General features: G+C 41.6%; 1 protein-coding gene across 2 annotated transcripts; it reads left to right on the top strand.

Moving 5' to 3' along the window:
- Nucleotides 1-27: 27 nt before the first annotated feature.
- On the top strand, nucleotides 28-21,616 carry POGLUT3 (protein O-glucosyltransferase 3). 2 transcript variants are annotated; one of them, XM_035008864.1, is made up of 8 exons: nucleotides 28-254; nucleotides 6,717-6,914; nucleotides 9,696-9,982; nucleotides 13,674-13,890; nucleotides 14,940-15,136; nucleotides 16,033-16,227; nucleotides 17,517-17,621; nucleotides 19,074-21,616. In XM_035008864.1, the coding sequence occupies exons 1-8, from the start codon at nucleotides 53-55 to the stop codon at nucleotides 19,197-19,199; spliced, it is 1,527 nt and encodes a 508-aa protein (XP_034864755.1). In that variant the 5' UTR covers nucleotides 28-52; the 3' UTR covers nucleotides 19,200-21,616. The 2 variants fall into 2 exon arrangements, with proteins under 2 accessions (XP_034864755.1, XP_034864756.1); XM_035008865.1 differs by having other exon boundaries at nucleotides 62-130.
- Nucleotides 21,617-21,885: the final 269 nt, after the last annotated feature.

Genomic DNA, 21,885 nt, shown 5'->3' with positions numbered 1-21,885 from the left:
CCCGCCCCTGCCCGCCGCCGCCGCCGCCGCGCTGGACCCCGGGCCCGCCACCATGCGCCGCCTCCCGCGGGCCGCGCTGCTGCCGCTGCGGCTCGCCCTGCTCGTGGCCGCCGGGGCCCCCGAGGCGCCGGTGAGCGCGCCGCGGAGCCTGGTGTGGGGGCCCGGGCTGCGGGCGGGCGTCGTGCTGCCCGTCCGCTATTTCTACCTGCAGGCCGTGAGCTCGGAGGGCCACAACCTCACTCGCTCGCCGCCAGGTAGCGTTGAGCCGCCGGCCTGCGCCCCCCCCGCCCGCGCGCCCCTCGGGAGCCCGCCCGCCGCCTGCGTGGCTCCCTCCCCGGGCGAGTGCCGCCGCGCCCCGGCTCTGGCCGCCTCGCCTGCCCCGCCTGCCCGGACACGGCGGGGGCGGGGCGGGCGTCGCTGCGGAAGTCTGTCGGACGGACGCACGCACGCACGCACGCACGCCCTCCGCGGGGCGCCCCGCGGCTCGCGCGGGTGTTGACGAAGGCCGCGGGACTCCCGGGCTGGGGACCGTGTCCCCGCGCTGTGCCGGCGCGCACGGAGCGCCTCCGCGAGCGGCGTCCTCAAGCCCCAGGGCGCGCGCCGCGTCGCTGGGGGAGGCCTGGCGCGCCGGGACCCGCCGCCGAGGCAGCGGCCGAGCCGCGGGCACCGAGGGAGCGCTTCGGCGTGCGAGCGTGTGGCCTCTGAGCCCTCGCAGCAGCCTGCGGGAATGAGGGAGGCCCTGCCGCGCTCGGCGCCCCCCCCCCCCCCGGTGGGTCCTGTCCTTGAGCCCTCTGTCCCAGCGCCCTCGCACGTTCTCCTGCTCGCCGGGCCCCTGCACCTTCCTGCGACTTGTCCCGCTAGGTTCAACTTGTGGCCAGCCGGGACTTGCTCATCTCGGTCTCGTTTATGTCCAGCCACCTGGCGCCCTGTTTTACCAACAGACCATCAGAAGGCCGCAGCGCCTTTTCCGCCGCCCGCGGGAGGCTACGACTAAACTTCGTTTAGTTTTAGAAAGACTCTCCATGGCCCTGAGGACCAGAATAAAAAAATCCTTAGGGCGCCTGGGTGGCTCAGTCGGTTGGGCGACTGCCTTCGGCTCAGGTCGTGATCCTGGAGTCCCGGGATCGAGTCCCGCATCGGGCTCCCTGCTCGGCAGGGAGTCTGCTTCTCCCTCTGGTCCTCCCCCCTCTCATGCTCTCTCTATCTCATTCTGTCTCAAATAAATAAATAAATAAAATCTTAAAAAAAAAAAAAAAAGAATTGCAAGAGATGAAGGATTCAGATGATGGCGACCAAAGAGAAAGGATGGATGGGGGCAACCACAAGCACAAAGGCGCTATGGTGAAAAGAAATGCAAGGAAGTCAGTGCGGTGGGAGGGGAAGACAGGAGATTAAAAAGGTAAAGTGGGGGCGCCTGGGTGGCTCAGTCGGTTAAGCGACTGCCTTCGGCTCAGGTCATGATCCTGGAGTCCCGGGATCGAGTCCCACATCGGGCTCCCTGCTCAGCAGGGAGTCTGCTTCTCCCTCTGACCCTCCCAACCCTCGCCCCTCTCACGTGCTCTCTCTCTGTCTCTCTCTCTCAAATAAATAAATAAAATCTTTAAAAAAAAAAAAAGTTCAGATAAAAGTTTTTAAAAACATGTGTAGGACTTCCATGAAGAAAATGTAAAACTATTGAGATTCCCTAAAGAAAGAAGTTCTAAATAAATGAAGCGAAATCCTAGGATATTTCTTATTTCGTTAATGGAAAAAACTTTAAGATTGTAAATATTTCAATTCTCATATTGGTTTATAGGCTTACTACAATCCCAACAAAAATTTCAATAGGATTTTAATGGAACTTGGTTGCTTATTCTAAAATTTATGTGGAAGAGTCAAGGGCCAAGAAGTCCAGACATTTCTAAAGAACAAGAGGAGGGAGGAAAGATTTGCTTTACTAGATAACAGCATCTAATTTGAAGCTACAGTATAAACATAGTATGGTATTTTTTCAAAAGTAGAAAAATAAACCTTTGGGGGCGCCTGGGTGGCTCAGTTGGTTGAGCGACTGCCTTCGGCTCAGGTCATGATCCTGGAGTCCCGGGATCGAGTCCCGCATCGGGCTCCCTGCTCGGCAGGGAGTCTGCTTCTCTCTCTGACCCTCCTCCCTCTCATGCTCTCTGTCTCTCATTCTCTCTCTCTCAAATAAATAAATAAAATCTTTAAAAAAAAAAAAATCCTTAAACCCAGATTCGAAGTCTTCCACTATGGGGTGTATTTTCTCCTTTATAGTTTTCTTTCTTTCCTAAAAGTCATTTTATGATGTTATAATGGGGGGGGGGGGAAGCTTTAGAAAGAGAAGGGAGGACGAAGGAAAAATTAATTTATACAGGCAAAAAGAAAGTTACATGATCCCAAGTGGCATGCTGCTAATCTTACTATTAATGAAAGAGCTAGACATTCAAATAAAATTCTATTCCTTAATCAAAAAATATCGGCAAAGTTTTTTTTTTTAAGTAGCAATACTCAAAGCTGTCAAGAGGGCATGGAGATACTCCCAGTGACCTTCATCCTCTGCTGGTGGGAGCACAAATTGCTAAAATGTGACTGGAAAGCTGTTTTCCAAATGTACCAAGAGCCTTAAATATTTACAAACCTAATGTACAAAAAATACGTTTCAACAGAAACGTCCATGCCCTTTATTTCTGGTAATCTGATTTCTAGATATCTGACCTGAGAAAATGATCAGAACGTGGTCAAAGATTTCTGTGCAAGAATTGCTTGCCACATTGTCGTTATTTATTACAGCAAATTTAACCAGCCACTTCTGAGGTAATTGCTAAATAAAGTGTGGTACATTCATGTGATAGCATATTTGACAGCCCATTAAAAGCTAACATTTTAGATTCCACTTGTATGACATACCTAAAGTAGTTAAATTCATAGAAACGAAGTAGAATGGTGGTTGCCAGGGGCCGATGGGGGAGGGAAATGAAAAGTTGTTGAATCTAGAGATTTGTTGCCCCCAAATGTGAATTTACTTAACACTACTGAACTGTACAGTTAAAAATGGTTAAGATGATCAACTTTGTTATATGTTTTAACCGGGATTTATTTTAATTTTAAAGTAAGATTTGAAAATGTTGTTTAATAATGCTTATACTAGATTATGGATGGACAAAACAGGAAAGAAATTATATAGTTTCATTTTAATTTTATAATAAATAGACGAACCTTACCTCTCATTAGTGTTGTCAGTTGTTATAGCAAGAAAATAAGGATTTTTTTTCACTCTTCTTTTTTCCCGAGAAAAATTTCCTTTTTTTTTTTTTTTTAAAGATTTTATTTATTTATTTGACAGAGAGAGACACAGCGAGAGAGGGAACACAGGCAGGGGGAGCGGGAGAGGGAGAAGCAGGCTTCCCGCCGAGCAGGGAGCCTGACACGGGGCTCAATCCCAGGACCCTGGAATCATGACCTGAGCCGAAGGCAGACGCTTAACGACTGAGCCACCCAGGCGCCCCATCTCTATCTTTGTTTTTACTCCCTTCTGACTTAAATTGGGTATTTCCTTCTATTATGAATGTAGGCAAAACCTATTGATATTGTTACATTCCCAGCATGTGACATAATGCCTGGCAGAGATGCTCTATAAATACCGTAGAGAAAAGAAAAGAAGGGGTAGAGGGAGGGTGGTTGGAATCTGTCGAGATGGCTGGATACGAATACTCATTTTCTGCTCAGTCCTCCTTTACCTTCATCAGTAGTGATATCTTCATAAAATAATCGTACCTCCTACTTGTGTAGCACTTCAGTGTTTTAAACTGTGCCCTGTTTACCTTGTCGTCCTTAATCGCCTTGTGAAGTAAGAAGGCTAGATGATATTATACTCTGCACTTGGCACCTAAGACACTGAGGCTCAGTGAAGCTGAAATGTTTTGCCTGTGGCCCCACAGCCATTAGGTGTTAGAGCCAAGAGTAGACACTCATCCTCTTTCTGTTTAATTAAATCTCCTGTCATATGATTGTCGTGCATCAGTTTTCAGTAAGTTCCTGGAGAGCATCCATCCACGGTCAGCAGGCCCACAAGGCATTTTTGGAGAGTGACATGTAGCCTCAAGGCAAAACAGCGTGGCCTTCTGGGACTCGGTTTCCTTGGCCATGTGGGGTTGACGCTTGTTAGGATTGCAGAGCCTTAATAATCTTCCTAAACAACAGGAAAGACAGTGACTCTGTTGTTCCAAGGGTGCCAGGGGTTATTCCTCCAATTCTGAATTCTGCAAACCAATACACTAACGTGACACAGCATGACAAGGTGGATGCAGGATGGGCTTTGAAAGAAGGATTCAAGCTGTATTCAAATATTGGCTCTGCTACTCACATATAGGTGAACTTGGGCAAGTTACTTCACTTCTTGGAGGCTTGGTTTCCTGATCTTAAAATGGAGGTGACAATGCCCACGTTACAAATTCTTGTAGGAAACAAATAAGGTAGAAAATGCAAAGGAAAATCTCAAGCTCAGGGACTGGCCCGTGATAAGTGCTAAAGTCTTCAAAAGTTCTGAGTCTAATGGTACAGGACTCTGATACTGCTAACCTCCTTCATCTACCTAGTCCCTGCATTCTCACTTCATTAGCGATCTCTCCTAAAGAGATTTGAATTGATGAAGTAGAAAAATTCAAGCTGAGCTTCAAGTCTGTTCCATTATGTTAGCCCTAGGGGCAAATGAGAATTCACATTCCTTCCATTTGAAGCAATTTCAAATTGCACTCTTCTCATTTTCTCTTTTATGAGGTTAAAATTGCTTCTTTCTATTTCAGCCCTGACCATTGTTATTTTGTGTTGATTCTAACACAGGCATGAAAGATTCCTGTGAAAATACCTGAACATTTAAAATATGTATTTCCAATGGCTCTATTTTAGTTTTATACATTTATTTTGAAATGTAGCTCTTAAATGCTATTTCAGGGACAAAAAAATTCATAACTGGAAGAGACAATACAGATCTAGTCCAATACTTTGAATTTAAGAATAATGAAACATTTTGGAACTAGTTTTTTTCTATAAATCCATTTCTTTCCAAAATGATCACAGAATCATTAATATGTTTGTCTTATATCTGTTTTGTTTATTTACAATCATAAGTTTATGGAGAACAGGACTATTTGACCAAGACACTAAAACTTTTCTGTACTGGTTCCACTTTGGGGAGAAGATTATAGGAATTGCCTCCTGGTCCCCAGGCTCTGCCTGCCTGATTTGCAGTCTGCCACACTGCTCTGTCTTTCTAAAATCAAGTGAGAAATAACACAGGGCAATAACCAATGTATTTCATTTAAGCCTTTCAGGTAAACGGTAACATTTTAAATAATTTCACATTAAATTATTACCTTTTTTCTTACAACATCCTCTGCGTTTATTACAATTCATTTATTTTAGCAGATTTCTTTCATAATTTTATCACACTTGTTTAAAGGATGTCAAAATGTGTTATTTAACAGAAAGTTATCAGACACTACATTACGATTATGAAATTGAAGAGACTGAAGAACACCTCTCCTGACCCACAAGAAAAAAATAAAACCCTTAAAGACCAAAAGAGAGTAGAAACTTCACTCACAAGATTTAGAAACTAAGAGTAGGAGAAAGAAACTTTTTTCAGTAATTTCAAAAAATATATATTAAATATGCTTAATTTGATAATACGATAGATGTGAAATGAAAAACTACTTTTATCACCACTATTTTTTGCCAGGTCTGTGAATTTCAGAGGATTCACCACTTTTTAAAAAACATTTGCCTTTGATATTATGATTAACTGTGGTTAGGACATTAACTGATCTTTATCCTCAAAGCTCTTGAGGATCAGATCTGCGCTGAGTGCAGATACATCCACTGGAGTCTGGGAAGAAAGATAGTGCAACATTTATTTCTGGATCACAATGATATTAATCACAACAGTATTGTTTCAAAGCCTGAATCAGTCAGCTCATATACTACAAAAAGAGAAGGGAAAGTTTACTAAGTGGGTGTTATTTACCCTAGAATTTCCAGAAAACCCACAGAATTTTGGAGTTGAAAATGATGTTAGATCGTCCTAGTATAACTTTCGATTCAACCTGAGGAAATAAGCTTAGAGAAGTAAACTCTAGTATTTACAAAGGTGTGTGAAAGTGTGTGTCTGATATTTGTGCACAGTCTAGTAACTAACTATAATCTCTCTCTACTTAGGGAAATAGGCTTAGAAGTATAACTGGAAATTTGGGTTAACCAAAGGGAAAGTTCCTTAGAAATGAGGGTTATTAGGTATTAAAATGGTTTACAAAGAAAGCTGGTATATATTTTACAGAAGAAAGTTGGATCGTCTTGGAGCTCTGTCATTCTAAGAGTTTTTAGATTTTTAAGTATCTGGGCTGCTTTAAACCTACCCAAAGGAGAAAAGAGCAAAGAGGCAAAAAGTTCATCTCTTCCTTGCTTTTTTAACGAACTGATTTTGTTCATTCAGTATATCTTTATTGAATGACTAACGAATCAAATGTTGATTCAGATCTTTGGTTTCAAGACACAACCCAGACATGGTTCCTGGTCTCAAGGACCTTCCAAACTAAAATTATTTTGTTATTATTTTGATGGTACAGAAAAAAGTAACTTGGGTGTAGAGACACCTATCCAATAATTGGTAAGACAAAATAACCATGAAATAGTAGTTACATATATATATATATTTTTTTTTTCAGGTCAAACACTATTCAAAGTAGTAATCAAATCTCTTTCACCTAAAGAATTAGTCCGGATTCACGTCCCCAAACCTTTGGACAGGAATGATGGGACATTTTTGATGCGATATAGGATGTATGAAACTGTCAGCGAAGGGCTGAAGATAGAGGTCCTTTATGGTGATGAACATGTGGCTCAGTCTCCTTATATTTTGAAAGGTAAGTGATTATATTACACAATCCAGAGCCAGCCTTATATGTGTAGACCCCATGACTTTCAAAATGGCTTATGATGACCTTGAAGTCATGTACAAAAGAGTGAGCTCAATTGTAAATGATTCTGCACCTAACATGGGGCTCAAACTCTCTACCTCAAGATCAAGAGTCACGTGCTCTACTGACCAAGCCAGCCAGGCACTCCTGGAGCTCATCTTAACTTGGAATTTTGCGGGAAAAAAACTAAAGAAATTTGAATGATAAGCAAGAAAATCTTGTGTATTTACCCAGGTGGTTAACATGTCTGGCACTCTTCATTCTTTTATATAATCTACATTTCCTTCTAGTACCATTTGCCTTCTGCTCAATGATCCCTATTATCATTTCTTTTAGTGTGAGAATGCTGGTGATGAGTTCTCCCAGCTTTTGAATGTCTGAAAGAGTCTTTATTTTGCCTTCATTTTTTAAAAAATTTTTTATTGTTATGTTAATCACCATACATTACATCACATAGTTTTTAATGTAGTGTTCCATGATTCATTGTTTGTGCATAACACCCAGTGCTCCATGCAGAACGTGCCCTTTTTAATACCCATCTCCAGGCTAACCCATCCTCCCACTCCCCTCCCCTCTAGAACCCTCAGTTTGTTTCTCAGAGTCCATCGCCTCTCATGGTTTGTCTCCCCCTCCGATTTCCCCCCCTTCATCCTTCCCCTCCTGCTTTTTTCTTCTTCTTTTTTTTCCCTTAACATATATTGCATTATTTGTTTCAGAGGTACAGATCTGAGATTCAACAGTCTTGCACAATTCACAGCGCTCACCATAGCACATACCCTCCCCAGTGTCCATCACCCAACCACCCCATCCCTCCCACCCCCCCGACTCCAGCAACCCTCAGTTTGTTTCCTGAGATTATTGAAAGACATTTTTACTAAATATAGAATTGTAGATTAACAAGGTTGGTTTTGTCTCCTTTTAGTACTTTAAAGATGTTACTCCACTAGAAACTTCCCTGGTTCCCATAACATTAAAGCCATACAGCCCTACATATACTAGAAACTTAAGATCGGGAACTGTAGTGTCTTTCTACAATGTCTTTTGTCTAAAAATGTGTAACTTTTTATGTAAAAAATGTATATAACCCTATACCAAAAGTTCCTTTATCAGGACACTCTCTTCTTTGTAAAGATTGCCTGTCCTATGCAGCTGTCCTAATTGGGGCTCAAGTAAAACTCTCATCCTCTTTTTTTTTTTTCCTTTAGAAATTCTAAAAAAAAAAAAAAAAGATGTTACTCCACTGTCCTCTTACTTGCATTGTTTCCAACAGTGTATCTGCTGACATCCATATATGTGACATCCAGTATATCTACTGTTCCTCTGTACTGCTCAAGGTTTTCTCTTTAAGTCTCTTGAACAGTTTGATTATTATGTGCTTTGGTGTAATTTCCTTCATGTTTCTTGTGCTTGGGTTCATGGAGCTTCTTAGATCTTTGGGATTATAGTTTTCATTAAATCCAGAAAAATTTTGGCCATTATTTCTTCAATATTTTTTTCTGTTCTACTCCAGAGTTCCTCCCACAATTCCAGTTACCCCTGTATCAGGCTTGAAACTATCCCACAGCTCAGTGATGCTCTTTTCATTTTTAAAATTCTTTTTTTTTCTCCATTTCATTTTGTATACTTTCTGTTGCTACATCATTAAGTTCCCTAATCTTTCCTTCTGCAATGTCCAACTTGCCATTAATTGTATCCAGTGTATTTTTCATTTCTTGTCGCTTTCTTATCTTCTTGAGCATTTTTCTGGAATGCAGTGAAATTACTTGGAAATAATTTGAACCTTTCAAATTGCTTTTACAATTCATTAGGCAAGACCAGAACCATGTTTAGTCTGGGGCTAATTATTCCCCACCACTCAGGCAATACCTCTCTGCCTACTCTACCCTAAGCCCCAGCAATTAGGATGCTTCCCAGTCGGTAAAGGTACTATTCCCAACCCTGTATGACCAGTGGGTATTGTTGCGTCCAGTCATTCTGGATGGTTCTTTCCCTGTCTTGGATAATTTCCTCACCTATATACACTCCTCAGAAACCCTAAATACTTGAAGGGGAATCTTTTGCAGATCTCTGGAGTTTTCTGGCTGTGTGGTTCTCTCAGGGAATGTGTCCTACAAATGCTAGCTGCCTTGTTCTCCCTGGACACCCAGCTCTGTCCCCTCAACTCAGTGAGACTGCTGGGCTCTGCCTACACTTCTCCCCGTTTCCATAACCTGGAAACTCCCTTAGGCAGTAAGTTTACAAACTGTAGGGCTCACCTCATCTATTTCCCATCTCTCAGACTCACTGTCCTTCACTGCCTCATGTCCGGTGGCTTAAAAACTGTTTCATATATTTTGTCTCTTTTTTTGGTAGTCTCAGGTAGAAGGGTAAATTGGTCCATATTACTCATGTTGTTCTGAAGTAGAAATCCTCAAGAAACATAAATAATTTTTTAAAAGTTTTTGTAAAATTATGTTAATCTTTATACTTTTATATTAAGTTAAATATATTTTAAATATATTTATTAAATATTAAATATATTTATATTTAAATATATTGTGTTCTTATTATTAAATATATATTGTAAATATATTAAATATATAATATAAATATATATTATCCCTGCCTGGAGAATCTTCAAATTCAGCAAGAAGTCGTCCCATGTTCCTATCAGGGGCAGAAACAACCCCCTGTGTGGAGGTGTTTGTTAATGGAGTATGGCATTACTCATGTCTTTGTCTTCCCTAGGACCAGTGTACCATGAGTACTGTGAGTGTCCTGAAGAGGATCCTCAGGCCTGGCAGGAAACTCTTTCTTGTCCAACCAAGGAACCACAGATTGCAAAGGATTTCGCTTCCTTCCCCAGCATCAATCTCCAGCAGATGCTAAATGAGGTTCCAAAAAGGTTTGGGGATGAGAGGGGTGCCATTGTTCACTACACGATTCTCAATAACCGTGTCTACCGGAGATCTTTAGGGAAATACACAGACTTCAAAATGTTCTCAGACGAGATTTTGCTGTCACTGGCAAGAAAGGTATGAGAATGAATTCATTGGTTCTGAAACAATACAGAGTTGACCCTTAAATGACATGAGTTTGAACTGCATGAGTGCACTTACAGGTGGACATTTTTTTATAAATACATGACAGTACTGTAAATAGTATTTCTCTTATGATTTTTTTTTTAAAGATTTTATTTATTTATTTGACACAGAGAGAGAGAGAGAGAGAGAGGGAACACAAGCGGGGAGAGTAGGAGAGGGAGAAGCAGGCCTCCCGCCGAGCAGGGAGCCCGATGCGGGGCTCGATCCCAGGACCCCGGGATCATGACCTGAGCCGAAGGCAGACGCTTAACGACTGAGCCACCCAGTCGCTCCTTCCTTATGATTTTCTTAATTTACTGTTTCTTTTCCCTAGCTGATTTTATAGTGAGAACACAGTATATAATACGCATAACATACAAAAGATGTGTTAATCAACTGTTATGTTATTGGTAAGGCTTCTAGTCAATAGTAGGCTACTAGTTGTTAAGTTTTGGGGGATTCAAGATTTATACACAAATTTTAGACTGTGTGGGTGTTGGCCCCTCTAACCCCTACATTGTTCAAGGGTGAACTGGAGTTTACTTATTTCGTTGTAACTTTGAGATGCTTAGAACAATGGCAAAGGATGGAAATGGATTCCAAGCTTGGAAATGTGAATTTAAGATGTCCACCACCTGAGTGTGCATAAATTCTCCCCCCTTTATGGATCTTTCTTTCCTGTAAATTAAGTGGCTTGAGCCCCTATCTCAGGCAAGTAGGTCCTACAGAGCACTTCCAAGGTTTCTGTGGACTCCCAGACATGTTGAGCCTCAAGGTCACTCTTTTTTTTGAGATTTCTGTATTTATTTGGGAGAGATAGACACATACACAGAGTGGTGGGAGGGGAGAGGGAGAGAGAGAGAATCCTCAAGCAGGCTCCCTACTGAGTGTGGATTCCTGATGCAAGGCTCATTCTCACAACACTGAGATCACAATCTGAGCAGAAATCAAGAGTCGGACGCTTAACCAACTGAGCCACTCAGGTGCCCCTGGAGGTCACTTCTTGAAATTCTCTGTTGTGGTGAATACTCCTCCCATTCAGATACCAGTTTCTGCAGCTGTTTTGTTCTTATCACCTCAAAATGACTTGAACTTCGACCACTTTTTCCTTGTTTTACCCTAAGCGCCTCAAAAGATAGCATGCATGGCACATTTTGTTGAAGGTTCTAGTAACAGAGAGGTTATTTTGTACCAGTGCATAGTAAAAAGCACTCCAACAAAAACCCTAACATTTAAAAATAAACATTCCCTCTATTAATCAGACTCAGTCATCCTTGCCTCTGGGAATTTCTCACTGCCCATCATTGGGCTTCAGGTCTTGGCTTCTTAGTGAATACAGCTGGGCCTCTATCTCTCAGAAGACTTCTCACTTCCCTGCACCCCCACCCCTCTACTGAACCCTTCTTCCCACATTTACTGCACTTTTTTTTTTTAAGATTTTTTAATTTATTCATTTGAGACACAGAGATACAGAGAGAGAGAGAGAGAGCATGAGCAGGGAGAGAGGCAGAGGGAGAGGGAGAAGCAGGCTCCCCGCTCAGCAGGAAGCCCGATGCGGGGCTCAATCCCAGGACGCCCGGATCATGACCTGAGCCGAAGGCAGACGCTTAACCATCTGAGCCACCCAGGCGCCCCCATTTACTGCACTCTTAAGCAGAGCAGCTCGAATTGCCTTTTGTTCTTCCTCCTTCTGACCATGCAGAGTGAAGGGTGAGGATGAGCATTTTCTGTCTTTCCCACCCAGAAAGACTGTCAAGGTAGTTTTCTAAACCAAGAGTCAACTTCGGTGATATGAGGTATACAATTTCCCAAGTGTGCTGAATGTGGGGTTGCAACCAATTCTTATTTTATTTTATTATTATTATTTTTTAATTCTTATTTTAAATAGCAGCCCCCCCCCCCCCGCACCATCCCCACTGGCCCACCATATGAGCATATTAAAGATACTTGATCATAAAGGGGGTGCCTTCTTCCTGGCCTACTGCCCTGTATTCCCACCTTGGACTCACGATGGCAGTGGCTTTACGAGTGATGCATTTGTCCCTTAGAGGACGTGGGCGATGTCTAGAGACAGTTTTGGTTGTCACAACTCGGGGTTGCTACCAGCAGATCCTCTAGTGCACAGAACAGCCCCCACAGCAAAGAATTACCCAGACCCAAATGTCAGTCCTGCGGAGATTGAAAAACCCTGTTCTGTAGTGAGAACTCCTGGTATGGAGTTTATTGGGCTGATAAGTGAGAGGAGGGAAGCGAGGAGGGTGAATCGTCACACCCCTTGGCCTTCCCTCTTGTTCTAGGTTCTTTGCCCAGTGGCTGGGAAGAAATCCAAGATAAATGAGACTCATCTCTGGACTTTGAGCCACCTACTCTAGTGGGACTTGTTTTTTGTTATTTGGAAGTTAGAGTAGGATGTGAGTACAAATAGTGGTACCTCAAGGTGATAGGCCTGTAAGAAAAGCAGGCCCCCCGGGTGAAACTGCCTGAGGAGGGCGAGCCATGGAGGAGGTGACATTTGGTCTGGGTTCGAAGGACGAGAAAGGAGACTGCCAAGGGAATAAGTAGGAGAAGAATATTCCAAGTGAGAAGGGAAGTACATGGGAGACTGGGTTGCATTTTCAGAGAGTAGCCTGAAGTTTACTGGCCCACGCTCAGGTGGAACACGGTGACAGGGCCTTGCTTTCTGGCCAGAGACGTTAGACCTTGTCCTGCAGGCTTTAGGTTCCATTGACCCTGGTGGTGACATTAATTTGGGTTTTAGGAATTTGGGCAGCAAGGTGAAAGCAGATCAGAGTGGGGAGAGCCTAGTATCAGAACACCTAGTGAGCAAGCTCCTGCAACAATCCAGGCGAGAAATGAGAGAAGGGCCTCGCGTAGGGCATTGACCACGGAGGTGCACACGGAGTGGCCGAGTCCAGAAGCAAAGGTAGACGTGATGTGGAGGTTTGGTAGTGAAGCAAAAGAAGGGCTTCCTCTAACCTTGTCGATTCTCAGGTAGGCAGCTGACAGAAAGGGTTCTTAAAGCCACTTACTCATACCTTTCCATATCATGTCCACTTCTACAATAATAAGCAATTTTGATAATTAAAAAAAATTTTCATTAAGTAGTCTCTGCCCAAAACGGTGCTCGAACTCACGACCCCATCATCAAGAGTTGGATGCTCCACCAGCGGAGCCAGCTGGGCACCCCAATACTAAGCAATTTTTTTTAAAGATTTTATTTATTTATTTGACAGAGAGAACGAGAGAGAGAGAGGGAACAAGCAGGGGGAGGGGCAGAGGGAGAAGCAGACTCCCCACTGAGCAGGGAGCCCAATTTGGGGCTTGATCCCAGGACCCTGGGATCATGACTTGAGCTAAAGGCAGACACTTAATGACTGAGCCACCCAGGCTCCCCAATACTAAGCAATTTTAAATGCCACCTCTGAACAAAGGGTACTTCCTCCTGGTTAAGTGAATTTGCCATGTACCGTCCTCACCCTTGATTTTCTGATACTGCTGATGACTGAGAGGCATTCTTCTCTCTTCTGCTGTTTTCACATGTTCACTTTTATCAGGCATATTTTAAGGAGCCAAAGAACGGAAGCATTTAGTACCTAAAACTGAGGTCTTCCCAGCACTGATGTTTCTTCTTTTGTTTATTTAGGTCCTTCTCCCCGATATAGAATTTTATATTAATCTTGGAGATTGGCCTCTGGAGCATCGAAAAGTCAATGAAACCCCTGGCCCTTTACCTGTCATTTCATGGTGCGGCTCCTTGGATTCACGGGATGTTATCCTTCCCACGTATGACATCACCCACTCCACACTCGAAGCAATGAGGGGTGTCACCAATGATCTCCTCTCTATTCAGGGAAATACAGGTAAATTAAAGTTTATTCTCAAAGGAAAAACAGAGGTAAAAAGGGAATGTTCAGTTGGAGAGAACAAAAGTATATATTTAAATACCATTGTTCTTATTTTCTAACCAAGAAGAAAGAGCAGTGTAGGATTCTTCTAATCCAAAAATTAGGTATATGGGTTGGGCTTGTTGTCCAAACCTACTGTAACTGAGTCTCCTTTGAGTTGGCCATTTGTAAATACCATTTGAAAATATATATTTGGTAAAATTGTCACTTAATGCTGACTCCGATGCCCTTATATTGCTGGATGAAGAGAGCATTTTGAAAAATATAAAATGATATGCAGATGTGAGAGAATTATGCTAGCAGCAGAATTTGGGTATTACTACCTCCAACACTTAGTAAGGAATTTTCCCCTTTCCTCTTTCTGCCTTGCTTGATCCTTCAAAATCTGAATTCCTCCCCGGCCCCCCATCCTTTGATGGCTTTACATTTATGGCACAACACACTCTAGAATTAAACCAAACTCCCTGAGTAGAATAAACCCTGCCTGTCTTTACAACCTCTGTTCCTGTTTAGGAACAGTCCTGGCAGACTCGTTTAGTAGATGCGACCAGAGACTCTTTACAAACTACCTAAAGGTAACATAAAATGAAAACTGACTTTTTATTGGGGAACAGTGAATTCCTGGGAAGTGTGCTAAAATACTAGAGAAAGTGACCCCCTCCAGTTTCTGTTTTATGATTTATCAAATAGTAACAGGTGTTACTCTTTAGAATAATAGAAATAGACTAATTCTTCTAGAATACCATCTAGAAAGAAACACACACACACACACACAGTTGGGCTATATATACATGTTTTCATTTCACAGCTTATTAGACGAAGTCTTTCCTGTATTCAAAAGTGATGTGCTCAAAATTCTGAACAACCTAGGGATTAAAGATGTAGCTGTTACTTAGTTACATTATCTTAAGTGATAATTTAGATAGATTACAGAGGAGTATGCTTACGGTTTTTATAAATGTCAAGTTCATAATCATATTTTTTTTATGGTTTCAAACTTCTAGGGCCTTCCTGGATCAATAAAACAGAGAAAGCCTTCTTCAGAGGTAGAGATAGCCGAGAAGAGAGGCTCCAGTTGGTACAGCTGTCCAAGGAAAATCCAGAGCTCCTAGATGCAGGAATTACAGGATATTTCTTTTTCCAAGAGAAAGAAAAGGAGCTTGGAAAAGCTAAATTGATAGGTTTCTTTGATTTCTTTAAGGTATGTGTTTTTGTCTTCTTGTATGGATATGAAGTGATAAACTTGTGTCATGATGATAGGGATGTGAACAATGTGACAAAATCTGACTGGCTAGAGAACTCTTTGGTACCGATTACTAAAGAAAAAATTAATGACTAAATCCATGAGTATATCCTGTTTGTTTCAGTGTGTTATAATGAAAAGAACATTGGATTTGAGCTCAGAGAATAGAGGTTTATAAATTTATCTGAACACCGATTTTCTCATTTGGAAAAAGAGGAGAAAAAGAAAGAGCTTATGATAATACTTGCTTCACATTACTATGATCAAGTGAGGTTTAATTCCCATGCAAAGTGATTTTGAAATGTAAAGCGAGGCTTATTAATCCAGCAAATGGGTAAATGGGGTACATCTTGTGTTGCTAACACCACACTAGTCCCTAAAGTTCTCCAGGTTTCTGTCTCCTCGACTCTAGAACTGAACACTGGAGATAAGGCTTTCCTTTTTCATACTTACCTGGGAAGAAGGAACCAATGAAATAATGTATACATGAAAGTGTAAATTGTTACCAGGAGTCAGCTTTAATAAACCTACAGCTTTTGAAACATTTTCCTACCAGGTCACAGAAACCTGAATCCATTACACAGAGTTGAAATAGGTATTCCTATTTCCTAAAATTATTTGTCTTATCCTTAAACGCATTGTGTTTCTTAAAATCGACCTGCTCAAGGCTGTTTATGATTTCAATACAAAGAGAAAACGTGAGGTACAAAATAACGTATAAAACTTTTAAACACTGAAGTCGGAACGTGGAAAATAATTCTTTTATATTTATTATGACAGTGTTGATGACAAGCAGAAGCGAAGCAAATGGCTGTTAAGTGTCTCCTTTGTTTATGTTTGTTTTACTGTTTTAGTACAAGTATCAAGTGAATGTGGATGGGACCGTGGCAGCTTACAGATATCCGTACCTCATGCTGGGCGACAGTTTGGTTTTGAAGCAGGACTCGACATATTATGAACATTTCTATGTGGCACTGAAGCCTTGGAAACATTATGTTCCAATTAAAAGAAATCTCAGTGATTTACTAGAGAAAGTTAAGTGGGCCAAGGTACGTTTTGTGCAATTTTAATTTCTTGAGGCAATAACAAACTTACCAGGATTATTTACATGAGTTCCATCATGACCCAATTTGACTTGACATAATTTAGTCAAAAGAAATGTGATTTCCTGAAATTTTTGTTCCCTTGAAATATCTAAAGAATCAACATCAGGATCACTTAATACCCTTTATCAACATTTTGGAGGATTTTTAGAAGGTTTAGAAGATTGAAAGACAAGCGTTACGTAGAATATAGGTTTTTCTGAAGGAATCACTATTCATGCATATACACACAAGCAAAAACACACCACATGCAAATGACAGAGTGAAAATCCCAGGCCTAGAGTGCTCTATGCACAAGAAGACACGGGAGGCAATTATGATACCCTTTTCTTTTCTCCAGTTAGGAAAAAGACACAATGAATGCATGCTACACACAACATCCCAAGAATCACAAGTTTCCCATGAAATAAGAATTCTTTTTTAAAAAAAGAAACATATTACAAAGCTGTTGTGTTTTATTGTGAAACTATAAAAATTTACCCTTCTGCGGGTAAGACTTCATTCTACTCCTAAGTTTCTGAGAAGCAATATTCGGGTATGCAAATGACTGGGTGCCTGAGGCAGAATCATTTCTGTGGCCCTTTATAAAGAGTCAGGATTGCTTGTCAGTGGCTTTTCTAAAAGGCAGCACAGTAGAATATTAGCTATTTTCCGAAGTGTAATTAGAAACAGTGACCGTTCCTGGTACTGAAGGAACAGCCGGTGGGTGCAAATGGCTGAATTTATGATTACAGCAATAAGATAGGCCTTCACAGGTACCGTTTTATGACAACTTTTGGGCTCTGGCTGCATATTAAAATGGAGTTTTTAAGAGACGTTATAACAGGAAAAAGGATTAAATCTACTCCAGATTGTATTTTAATATCAAGCAGAGAGGCTCTAGGAAGGGGGGACAGAGGATGAGCCCTAAATTTCTCGGGTAGCCAGGACAGTACCAGGGTAGGCTCAAGAGAGACTGCATGTCTGATGCGCGTATGGCGGGGAGGGCACTCCGGGCCTGTGGACCGGGGTCCAAACATGTGTGACCACTTCTGTGTAACACGGGGCTCTAGGAAGGTACCTTGGATTTCTCAGAGCCTCGCTCCGAATTATCTTCCTCATGTCCCACATCCCATGCTGGTCACATTCAACCCCATCTCTGTCCTGCTTCATACGCACCAGTAGCCTTCTTTGGGGGGTCACAGGAGTACTCTTTATTCAGTGCGTGTGTATGTGTGTGTGTTTAACCCTTTCAGGAAAATGATGAAGAAGCCAAGAAGATTGCAAAAGAAGGGCAATTGGCTGCTAGGGAGTTGCTGCAGCCCCACCGGGTTTACTGCTATTATTACAGGGTGCTCCAGGTTAGTTACCACCGGCTGTCCCCCCCCACCCCCACCCCCGCCGGCTCAGGCATCCTCACGCGCCATGCTGGGCCTGAGTGCCTCACTTCCTGAAAGGGGTCAGAGCGTCAGCCCGTGGAACTCTCTGGAAGCCGAGGACTGGCCCAGCCTGTGGAGAGATGGGAATAGCGCTGAGACCTTTTGTGGTCTCCATATTTGTATCTCCACTCACTGTTAGGAAAAACAATGCATAGAACCCTTGCGAATACAAATTAAAAGCTCCTCTTACCTCCCAGTCTTTTTATTAAATGCCTTATGGAATTCCTAATTTAGGTATTTTCTGAACCTCAGAGACCATCTTCCTATCTAGAAAATAAGGAGGTTGGACTAGAGATCATTAACATCTATCTCTCTGCTCAAAAGGTCTGCCTCTTTGTTCTTCTTACTAAAGATTCATGCTTTTGCTATCACAGTGTAGGATGGACAGCAGATATTTAGTTTGCTGTAGAAAACAAACAAGTGAGATATATTTATAATGGTTTTAACACCTCAGGCCTAATTACTGAAGTGCAAGTGTTTATTGGGAATCTAAGAATTGGTTCTTTGGGTAACTATCTTGTGTTTCACACAGTAAATTCTAGACAGGAAGAAAAGAAAAAAAGAAACAATGCTTTTTTGTTTTTAACCTAAACTTATTTTTCTGTGGACAGAAAAAAAAGCACATTTCTTCAGATGCCTGTGGATATTACCCTCTCATAGAAAAATAAAAATGATAAATTTCACCATTTACTAAAATCAGCCTTTCCCTTGAATGAGTTGTATGCCCTCTGTTAGTCTACCTATAATATTAATAGTAGGAGTTTCTCCCTCTAAAATACTCATTAGGTTCCTCTGCTCATGTCAGTATTTTGTTGGGTTTGGCCCAACACCAGGAATCTACAGCTAAATGTATATAGAACCACTGAATCAAAGTCTAATTTATAGGAATATTTCAGTCAGTGGCTAAAGTAGAGGGACATTACACAGGTCTGTCACCATTTACAAAACGTATGTGACTATGAGCCTAAAGGGAAGGGTGTGGGGGACTGCCAGCTTTATTTTGAGATGCTTATCATCTCTATTGGTTGATTTGAGTGTTCAACAAATGTAATTATTCATTAATAAGTGGAGAATGAATGCCAAGAGGTGCCACTATTTCAAGTAGGGACCCTTGGCTTGACGTGCCTTTTGTGGAGGCTTCCTAGGTACACATCAGATTGTGGATTGGGGTTCCTTGTTAGACTCTGAAATATTGCACTTAGTGCCTCTAAAACCTGAAGTTAAAATGCAACTTCAGGACCGGAATAAACCAGACCTTTGGTTTTAGTCTCAAGATACACAGCAGCTAGAAACACTGGCCTGAGTGGGGTAGGGAGGGTCCAGTGGAATGAAGCGTGGACTAATCTTTCAGTTGCCTTCAAACATGCATTTCAGAAATACGCTGAGCGCCAGTCCAGCAGACCCGAAATACGTGATGGGATGGAACTCGTTCCTCAGCCAGATGATAACACGTCCCTCTGCCAGTGTCACCGGGAAGGACCTTTCAGAGAAGAGCTCTGAGTCAGCTCACACGGACACTCCTGTGAATGCCAGTGACACAGCAATGCACGCCTTCGGACAGAGGCCGCGCTGTAGGCAGCGCGGTGCTGGAGACACGTGGACGGGCGGAGCAGGATGCGAGCAAGTATCACAGGCCTCTTTGAATATTCTTCTCTTGTGTAAAAACTGCTATCATCAATATCACAGTTGCTCTAAACAGAAAACTTGCGGGTCATAGCAGACAGGCTTGCCAAAATAGAAATCACTGTAAAAAAAAAAAAAAAGAAATCACTATGAAATGATGTATACCATATTTCTTAGTTTGTTGCTATCCCTTGTTCACTTTCCCTCTCCCTCTTCCAGTTATGAAGAAAAACCGTTTGTGCAGGGTTCTTCCCCTCTTACTGCGTAATTTCACCTCCTACAAGCTGCTTTGGACATTGAGTAATAGCAAGCCTCCTCTTGGAAGGTCTGATAAGAATAATTAAGGAAGAAAAGGATGGCTCCCTTGTTAAAGGTAGCTTGGAGACTGTGGAGGCCACGTTTTTTAAAGCTCACTCGTATCTTTTTAGCTAAGTTTTATCAAGGACTGAGACAAAATTAAGGAGAAATTATGCCATAAGCTAGTAATTCCCAATCTATCTGGGTGGTACACCCATCAAGGACAACACAATTATTAGTAGATGAGAACTTTCTGTGGGTACCACTCATTATCTATGTATTGAATAGATGGAAGGTAACTACAGTCAGGTGGGGATCTCTAGTACTTTTTTGAATCTTTAAAAGGGACACTTGAAAACATCTGCCAGAAGCAGCAGTAAGCCTGGTACCTTGGGATTCACCAATAAGCTGATAAGAAAGGCAAGCATCCTGAGTGCACCCCTCCTCTGTTTCAGTGAATTGCTACAAGAAAAACTTTGGAAATTTCCTTTGCCTTTTTGGACAGGGTCAAAACTTAAAGACTTATAGCCCAGAGATTCATTACACACTCCTTGTAAAACCACCAATCCAAGATTCACTCCACTAAAGAACACACTCCCGAAGCAAGAGCTAGCTACACTCCCAGTATAAAAATATTTACTCCCCTAATTGAAATATTTACTTAATCTGAGAAACAATGTAACCACTTTAAGGTAGTCATATCCTTTTATGAAGGTTCAAGAAGAACACAGAATTGTGTAACTAGACAAGAGCAAAACCACATTTAGGAGAACAGTATCGTCAAAACCAAGTACCCAAGGAAAACACCCACCAATTGTACACCCACAAAAGTACAAGGTCACGAGTATAAAATAAAGGGCAGCTGTACTAGGACCATACACTAATGAATCCATGTCCTGCATATATTGTACATGGAGTCTGGGGCTTGTCAAAGCTGAGATTATTGAAAGAAAATTTGCCTTCCTTCACACCAGCCTGCCCACCAACCCCAGGTCCTTCCTTGTGGCTGATGGCATCTTGTTAAAAACATCTTAAATTTTTAAAATGTCTATCATCTGCTGCCAAACAAGCCTGATAGTTAAAAGTGAACTGAGATACACCACGCAGCTTCTGAGCTTAGAACAGGAAAAGGATATGTTTAAGAAAGTAAGTGGAGCCCTCAAAAAATTCCATAGGGAGTCAGCAGTCAATCTAGATAATTTTCCATCCACCCAGCACAGTCATAGTCTTTAACAAGAGTTAGTTTTACATGGCTTTCTGGTTTGTTGACACGAATATAACTTAATAAAATCGTTTTACTAAAACCCTGATTTTTTTCCCTTCGAATTCACACAATATCTACATATTCCATTAGTTGTTTTTAATACTTCAACTTTCCTTAAAAAATCTGATTTTTAAAAGGAAGAGAGGAATATGCAGGTAAATACAATAAGTGAATTTATCTAAATAAGCTGCCAGCATGTTTGTTGCTGTATTGTTTTTATTAGTAAAATGTTGGAAGCACCTTGATTAGCTCTCATGAGGGAACTAGCTAAATAGTTATTGATATATAAAGGAATGTAATACAACTATTTTTAAAAAGCAGCCCTAAATGTACTATCATGAAAGATTTCCATTACAGTATTCAGTGAAAAAACTAAGTTACAGAACAACATGTATAATGTGAAACCATGAATGTAAAAAACAAAAATATATTTGTGTGGTTGAAAGTTTGGAAGGATTTTACCACTATCTGAGGAAGAGATGGAGAGAAGGAAATTTTTACTTTTTGCTATATACCTGTCTATGATATTTGTTTTTGCTACAAGTAAGAATCAGATTGTAAAATAAAGAAAAATGTAAACCCAGGAAGACTGTAAGTGCACAAAAGATATATATAAGAAAATGGATATTTATATTTTCCATTATGCTGTTTTTAAATCTACTCTGTCTAGAATTTTATATCATGGGACATATTATATACACTTTTTAAATGAAGTAAATTTTCTAAATAAAATTTTGAAAAAGATAATTTCTGTTTTTAAGAAAGACTGTAACCACCAGGGGACCTGGGTGGCGCAGTGGATTGAGCCGCGACTCTTGGTTTCGGCTCAGGTCATGATCTCAGGGTCCTGAGATTGAGCCCCGGGTGGGCTCCAATCTCAGTGGGGAGTCTGCTTGAGATTTTCTCTCTCCCTCTGCCCCTCCCCCTGCTTGCACAGGTGCTCTCTCTCAAATAAATAAATAAATCTTTTAAAAAAATAAGAAAGAGGGCGCCTGGGTGGCT

Source organism: Mirounga leonina, unplaced genomic scaffold (assembly GCF_011800145.1).
Source record: "Mirounga leonina isolate KUSES-001 unplaced genomic scaffold, KU_Mleo_1.0 Mir_153, whole genome shotgun sequence".
Classification (NCBI taxonomy): domain Eukaryota; kingdom Metazoa; phylum Chordata; class Mammalia; order Carnivora; family Phocidae; genus Mirounga; species Mirounga leonina.
The sequence above is the reverse complement of the archived record's forward strand: the minus strand, read 5'-3'. Positions and strand labels throughout refer to the sequence as shown.